The sequence below is a fragment of the Colossoma macropomum genome, unplaced genomic scaffold (assembly GCF_904425465.1).
Source record: "Colossoma macropomum unplaced genomic scaffold, Colossoma_macropomum, whole genome shotgun sequence".
Taxonomy (NCBI): Eukaryota; Metazoa; Chordata; class Actinopteri; order Characiformes; family Serrasalmidae; genus Colossoma; species Colossoma macropomum.
Genome location: NW_023495998.1, coordinates 12,852 through 20,933, shown reverse-complemented (window position 1 = coordinate 20,933; position 8,082 = coordinate 12,852). Strand labels below are relative to the sequence as shown.

The window sequence follows — 8,082 nt, the reverse complement described above, 5'->3', positions numbered from 1 at the left end:
ATTCCACCAGGTTTTACTAGGCACAACATCCCTGCACCCTAAGGACGTTACACAGTTGAAGATGTTTATGAGGCATTTTTAAAGAGGCCAACAAACAAATTAAATCACATGTTGCTCTTGGATGTTTATTGTAATTGTACCATGTAGTGCTGGGCTTTTACTTCCTGTGTTCATCCAGACAGACAGAGGCAGAACGCAGCAGTTCACATTCCTACATGTTCATAGAGATTAATCATTTAATCTCACACAACATGTACTAATGTCATAATGAGAAGGAAAACCCAAACGGCGCACTATGGGTCCAGTAGGGAATCCCAAAAGAGTCCGAAATGACTGTTTGGGTGCAGGAGCCAATATTTTAAGACCTACGAAGTGCTCTGTGTAGGGAGTAGGGAGCCGTTTGAGATGTAGCCAAGCTCATCAGGTACGGCTCAGGCTCCTTTCCGTTTAATGGCCACTAGGTGGCAGCAAAACTCGCTATGTTTTCTCCTCTTTGTTGTGAAGTACAGTGTTTCTGTGTGTATTATAAACTTTCCTACTGGAATTCTCTGGAAACTGCACTGCTGACTTGTTTTAAACATTTTCCACTGGTATAAAACAAAAAATGTGTGTGTGAAAATTAGCATGTGAGTGCTCGCAGTCTCACTTCATGAATTATGATCAGAACTCATGCTGAATTGAGGAATCGATATTTCACTTCCTCTTACATTTTCAGATCTGGATTTTATTTTAAAGACGGTCATGTGACCGCTGCCACGGTACAAGAGTCAACACACAAGCATTTACAGCAGAGTTGTTGTGCAAACCCAACAAAACCGCAAGGATTTCAAACTGTTGTTCACACGACTCAAAATAAAGTCCAACTGAAAACAGCCCAGGTCCTCACATTAATCTGGTCCTGTTGATTAAACATGGATACAGCTCTAAAACAACAAACAGGTTCAGGAGATTCTCTGGTAGCTAAACAGCAGCAAATGAAATGGCAGGTGTTCTCTGAGGTCTCCTGGTAAACATAGACAGTGAACCAAAAACCGAATTATTGTCTCTGAACAACAAAACGTTCATTCTGACCAAAACTACAGCAGGTGAACAGCTGCACTGCTTACATTCGTAATAAAGACAGAAACCGAAAGGCAACTTGTTAGCATCTCCCAGAGGGCTCTAGTGAACAGTGTCAGGTAAACCAAGCATAACTGAAAAGAAAGCATTCTGTCTTCTCTTGTGCTGCAAGGTGTAGATTCAGAGTGCACACGAGGGGCTGGACCTGCAGCGGACCAGGCCCGAGTTTCGGGCGTAGGACACGGAAGTGTCTGCACGAGGTAAAGAATATGCCCGAGAGCATTTCCAAAAATTAAACAAGTAAATAAGTAAATAAATAGGTAAATAAACAAACAGAAAAGGGGGAACAGAAGGATGTGTGGATAAGCAGGCAGCAGTTGTCCAGTGTCCAATCAGACAGGGTGTGTGAAGCCATCCTCAGTCCAGTTTAAAGGCCCGGCGCAACTTTCAAGTCTCCAGTGTCCTCCGCACCCTCGGTCATCCACGGATGCAGCAGGATCTGCTCCAGCGTGGGACGGTCTTTAGGGTGGTGGGCAAGGCACCAGCCAATCAGAGACCGGCACTCTGAAACACAACAACAGTTCAAACCAGAAACGCGGAAACGGTCGCACAGCTTAGACGGCTCCCACTTCCTGCTGCGCTGTTCCTACTTTCTACAGCGGTTTCTCTGGTGTTGCTAAGTGGTTGCTATGGTATCAGAGTTGGTTGCTATGGGGTTTCTCTGGTGTTGCTAAGTGGATGCTAGGTGGTTGCTATGGTATCAGAGTTGGCTGCTATGGGGTTTCTCTGGTGTTGCTAAGTTGACGCTAGATGGTTGCTATGGTATCAGAGTTTGTTGCTAAGTGGTTGCTATGGTGTTGCTAAGTGGACGCTAGGTGGTTGCTAGGGTATCAGAGTTTGTTGCTATGGGGTTGCTATGGTGTTGCTAAGTGGATGCTAGGTGGTTGCTATGGTATCAGAGGTGGCTGCTATGGGGTTTCTCTGGTGTTGCTAAGTGGATGCTAGTTGGTTGCTCAGAGTTGGTTGCTATGGGGTTTCTGTGGTGTTGCTAAATGGATGCTAGGTGGTTGCTATGGTATCAGGGTTGGTTGCTATGGTGTTGCTATGTGGTTGGTAGGGCGTTGCTAAGTGGTTGTTGTGTGGTTGCTAAGTGGTTGCTATGGTGTTGCTAAGTTGGTCGTTGCTATGGTTGTCTAAGTTTCACTGTCACCTTAAATGTCCTGCTACCTTAACCTCACTGCTACCTTAAAGCCACTTTCACCTTAAATACACTGCCACCTGTAATTTCCTACTACCTTCAAAGTGTGTTGAGTGTGTTTGTGGAGTGTGTGGTGTGTGTGTGTGTTTGGCATGTTACGTGTGGTGTGTATGTGGTGTGTTGAGTGTGTTTGTGGAGTGTGTGGTGAGTTGAGTGTGTGCGTGTGTTTGTATCATTGTGATATAAGAAAGGTGCCTAAACTTTTGCACTCCATTCATTAAACTGTAACCAGTTTTAGTAACATCAAAAAACCACAATGTGGATGTTTAACACAGAACATAGATGAACAGGCTACATGAAAAACTCTCTCAGGAGAGAGAAGAGCAAAGAAACTCACCTTCAGAGACGCTCTTAGTGAAACTGAGGTTAACCCGGACAATGTCCCTGTCTCGCTGAAAGGGAATGTCTCCAACAGGCTCCTCCACAGCACCACGTGCTGTGATGAACTCAAAGAGGTCTTGGCAAGGCTGGGGTCTCTCAAACACGATGAAGAATGCCTAACCTGGCACCTCAAACCAATCCAGCATCCGGATGATGCCACGGTGAGAGGGCCCCGCTCCTGGCCCACTTCCCAGCTGCACCAGGAGTGCGATCTCCATGGGAACCAGGCTCGGATGACCAGGCTGTGCAAGACATTCGGGGGAGAGAGTGATGAGATGAAGAGGTCTGGCTGCTGATTACGGCAAAACTGCCTGGTTCCTCATAGGTTATTTTGAAAAATCCATCAACGTTCTTACTCACCTTCATCCGTTATGTTATGAATACATGAACTACCACTAGAGAGCGCAGTAATATCAATAATTACTGCCTGACGTATGTGTAACTACACAACAAGTAGTTTTAATTCTGTTCAGTAGAATATTTTAAAATGCTAAATCACTTTGAAGCTTTGGTTAAAAAAGAGAGAATAAAAGTGCAAAAGTGTTTAGACTCACCAGTCGTGCCCACTGCTGTACGCTATCGCGGAGTATTTGTTTGACTGCAACCTGAAACACATTGAGGGGGGATTAAATTAGCAGACGCTAACAGACCTGAACACTTCAACACTGGGATCCTCACTGCTGCACTGACTGTATTTAAGTCACCTGTAAACCATCCGAGATCCTCTCAGCAGCGAATACTGAGCCGAAACCGCCCTTTCCCAAGGGCGCTCCACATCTGTACTGCTTATCAAAGGGCTCTTTAGCTGGAACTGTGGAACGAAGGAGGAGTTAAACAGGGCTGATAAATGACAGCAGATACAAAACACAACCACACGCTCGGCGTGTATCAGTATCAGTACGACTGTTTAAAAATATTATTTATTACGAAATCTCGATTATGCCATGTTTATCTCGGCCTTGTCTGACACGCAAAATATAGAAATCAAAAAGTAGCACGAAAGCTTGATTACTGCAATTAAAAGTGACTACGTTCATCTTAAATATTGTTTTAATGACACATTATTACTGGATCTGTTGTGATTAATACAGTTTTTGCTGTAAATATTTTTCCTCAGATGAATCGTCCTGTGCAGATCTGTTTCTCCTGTGAAACACATTCTGAGAGAAGCTCAGTAATGAACACTGTACATGTGGATGAAATATACAGTCATAATAACTTATGATGCACCGGCAACATTCACAGAGTAATAATCCAGGTTTATCCTCCATAATGGAGCTTCTCTGAGCTGTAATTAGGAGGGGAACAGATCTGGATCAGGCATCTTAACTGACTGTAAGTGCCCCCCCTTATTAAACACGGGGTCTGAGAATAATAACTGTAATGTAACTCTGTTAAAGCCGCTGTTTAACATGCACGAATGATATTCATAATGGAGCTTCTCTCAGCAGAGCTGGACTGATTGTTCCCTGTCTGTCTCTAGTTGTTCTCTTTAATGGAAAACTGTCAGCTTAGGTTCAGAATACGTCTGTTTAGAGGAAGGAGAGCAGATCTGGGCGTTTTACCTGTCTGGACATGTTCCCTATAATTAAACACTGATCTGCTTAGATCCAGATTGATTATGTACTGTAATGCATCATTGATTATTAGAACTAGATATTTCATCCACACATTATGGTCCAATGGAGCTTATCTTTACTGTATTTGGGAGGAGGAAGCGACTTGGACAGGGCTTTGTACTGTCTGTGAATGTCACCCATAACTGAACTGATTAGCTCTGAAGTAAGTCTGTGTTCGCTAATAAAACAATGTCTGTTATGAGCCTAGTCACCCTTAATCACAAGGCAGTCGTGCTGTTTTATTGGTTTGTTTTATTGGTTTGTTTATTTGTTCCAGTGTTGTTCGGCGGTGTCTTCTGTCAGTGAGCGCGCGCGCCTGAGGACCTGATCTGTCAAAGGGAGCGTGAATTTGAGGGGAAACCGAATCGGATACAACACCGTTTTTTCCGCTCTGTCCAGCTGCGGTTCTGCTGCGGTCAGTGAGTTTCACCAGTTTGGCGACTGACTGAACTGCGCTGACTTCAACCGTGAAACCGGAGCTGAAGTCAGCCTCCTGTTCCGTTTCCCGGTCCACCTTAAACGGTTCCGCAGTTACAGTCTGGTGCCTCAGAACTGAGTGTCACCGCTGCCCCATTCAAGGTGGAGCGGGAAATTAGGAACAAGAAGCGGCCAAACAGGAGCCCGAATTCAGCCTCGTATGGTGGCTGAATGGCGCTAACGGAGCGGATTAACGCTACAAACCGCAGGACTTTAGCGGTGAACCGGCTGAACTGAAAATCCTCCGACCTGTCCTCCCTCTCAAGGCGTCCTCTTCGTCCGAGCGCAGGTCAACCACGTGTTTTTCATTTTCAGGACGTTTAAAAAAAACCTGAACATCCTCAAAGCAATGATCAAACTCCGCCAGTAAGCAGGTCTCTCCGCTCCGAGCCCTCAGCACAGCGGATCCGCGCCTCGACCGCTCGTCCGTTGGTCTCCGTTCAAAATACCGCGAGAACAGCAGGAAGCAGCCGAGAGCTTGTAGAGAGGAGAGTCACCACTCTGCAATGTCTTCTTTCTCAAACGCTAGAGGGCGCTGCTTGGAACCACCGGTGGTTCCAAAACGCACCTCGTCATGTTCTTCATAACGTTCATATTTCATAAGCTACATTCTAAAGGTGGGGGTCGTATGAGGCTGTAACTGTCTTCTTTCCAGTCAAATAGACGGTGATGTAATTTTAAACCCTTATAATAAAAGAAGCTGAACTCAGTTTTTTCTACTGAAAGTCGACCCATTTTTCCACAAATCTGGGCTGTAAACTGTAAACAGATGGCGTCTCTTCAGTGATCTGCTCTGTAAACATTACTTTAATAAAATAATACAAAGAGTGTCTAAGATTTTTGTCTTTCAGCAGTGAACTGTAAGCATATAGCAATATGTGTGATCATAAAACACATGCTCTGTTAATCTGAGAGGAGCTTTTACAAAAAATAAAAATAAATAAAATAATAATTTGCATTTATTTCATGCAGTTACTGAATAACTTGCCTTATGATTGGGTCATGCAAATTCAGATGGACAAATCCAAATATACCCTGGAGGATAAGAGGTTAAGATGGAGCGTTTGAGCAAAATCATGGCATTTTAACACGGCTGTTATATTTTAAGAGCTTTTAAACTCTTATGCGCTCCTCATGTACGTTCATGACGTCAGCGAGCGCAAACAGCAAATGAGCTGCTCCGCTCACCAACCAATCAACTCTCAGTATTTACTTCGTGTACTGCCTGTCTGTTTATTATACATACATACATACATACATACATCATCTAAACCGCTTATCCTTCTGGGTCGCGGTGGGGTGCTGGTGCCTATCCCAGCTGTCATTGGGCGGAAGGCAGGATACACCCTGGACAGGTCGCCAGTCCATCACAGGGCAGACAGACAGACATACACAATCACACACACTCACACCTAGGGGCAATTAAGCATGTCCAATCAGCCTAACTGCATGTCTTTGGACTGTGGGAGGAAACCGGAGTACCCGGAGGAAACCCACACGGACACGGGGAGAAATGTACACTCCACACAGAAATGACCCTGGTCACCCGGCCGGGAATCGAACCCAGGACATTATTATTATTATTATTATTATTATTATATTGTTATTATTATTATTATTATTACTATTGTTATTATAATTATTATAATACTCTTTTTGTTTGCCTTATGTACTGTCTGACTGTTTATTATATTATTATTATTATAATTATTATTATATCTTTTGTGCTAATACTATGTTATTATATTATTAATACTCTTTTTGTTTGCCTTATGTACTGTCTGACTGTTTATTATTATTATTATTATTATTATTATTATTATTATTATACTCTTTTTGTTTGCCTTATGTACTGTCTGACTGTTGTCAGGTCTTTTCTTGTGGCTTGTCTTGTTCTGTCAGGACAGAACACTGGACCGAGCTGTGCTGAAGGAAGACATTAAATGCTGTGAGCTCATGTGAACAGTTTGCAGTATGTTCAGTAATAAAGCCCAATTCAGGAAGAGAACATAGAAGCCTTTGCACGGCCTTTGTGCAAAAATGTCCTTAAATGTCCAAAAATCCATAATCCTAAAAAATTGTATCTTTATTTTCATATAAGCAAGCTTTGACCTTTTGTCGGGACTAAGTGTGATTCCCGCTCGCTCAGAGCCCCAACATATGGATAATTAAACACTAATCTGTTCTATAACTATGTTTCAGTTCTTTAATTAATCTAATTGCTTGTTCTCGTCATAAACGCAAAATAAAAAATAAAATAAAATTTAGTCAAAAATAAAAGAAAATTGAATAAAGGACTTCAGCCGTTGAGTTCTTTGTGAAGGAAGGAAAAGGCCCTCTTCTTTATTGAGCTTCAGGTGGCAAGATGGCTCCCGGACAGCCAAAGGCAAAGTACAATACAGAAACATCATTTTTTATACCCTGTTTGGGGGCGATGAAGTAATCGCCCCTCCCTCTCACCTTTTCTCAGTTCACTTTGGTTCCCATTATTTCCTATTTTTACACTTCAGTCGGAAACCCTTATTTCCAAACACACCTGTCCTTATTTTTTTAAAAACTTGCCATGCCCAGTTATCCCAGGCTACCCCCATCCTTCCAAGGCTACCAATTAGCTTCTTGTCTTATTGAACTGGTTCCAAAACTGATTATGCCTGGTTCCCTATCAGCTTACCTCCCTCTTTGAGGGTCAGCTTTCCTTCACAACAAAGTACACTAGCTTCTAGATGCTTCTAAACTTCAGGACTTTCTCATGAGAAAATCCCCTATCTTACACACAGCAAGGCCTATCCTTAGTGAGAGGATCAATACACTTTTGTTAATCAACTTTTTAGCTTATAATTATGGATTTTTATTGATTATAATAGTAATATATTCATTACAATACCACAGTTTTAAGCCCACAGTTGCTTTGTTTTCTCCAAAACTGTTAAAACATTTAATGGTAATTATGATGCTAAATATGCAAGGGTTGCTATACTATAAGCCTTATTTCATATGAAAGATAGAAGTAATCAACCTATGCAATCATGAATCCTACAGCAATAAGGCCCAAAAACAATAAGACTTTTAATCGTGATATTTTAGAAGAGGACACTCACACCTTTATTTAGATTATTCTAATACCATGAGGCGAGTTCTCTGTATAAACAGATTTGGTCTTTATATGTGGTGTGAGGACATATTTACCTTCTGCAAGGAGTTTAAACAGGAATGAAACTGGATGACCTCAGATTTCTTACCCTAACTTTTATTTACATTATCAGCACATGAGTGTGCATTGACTCACAT

General features: G+C 42.4%; 1 protein-coding gene across 1 annotated transcript; it reads right to left on the bottom strand.

Moving 5' to 3' along the window:
- Window positions 1–1,471: 1,471 nt before the first annotated feature.
- LOC118803913 (serine/threonine-protein kinase pim-2-like) lies at window positions 1,472–7,385 on the bottom strand. The gene is made up of 7 exons (XM_036564452.1): window positions 7,331–7,385; window positions 5,044–5,271; window positions 3,403–3,509; window positions 3,253–3,303; window positions 2,820–2,940; window positions 2,655–2,753; window positions 1,472–1,623 (listed from the first exon to the last, which is right to left on the bottom strand). Exons 1-7 carry the CDS (start codon window positions 7,383–7,385, stop codon window positions 1,487–1,489), a joined length of 798 nt encoding a protein of 265 aa, XP_036420345.1. The 3' UTR covers window positions 1,472–1,486.
- Window positions 7,386–8,082: the final 697 nt, after the last annotated feature.

Coding starts and splice junctions, on each gene's coding strand:
- LOC118803913 (XM_036564452.1), bottom strand. CDS start 7,385: ATGGGGGTAGCCTGGGATAACTGGGCATGGCAAGTTTTTAAAAAAATA. Junction 2,941..3,252: donor TACAGCAGTGGGCACGACTG/GTGAGTCTAAAC, acceptor TGTCTTGCACAG/CCTGGTCATCCGAGCCTGGT. Junction 1,624..2,654: donor CACTAAGAGCGTCTCTGAAG/GTGAGTTTCTTT, acceptor GTTGTGTTTCAG/AGTGCCGGTCTCTGATTGGC.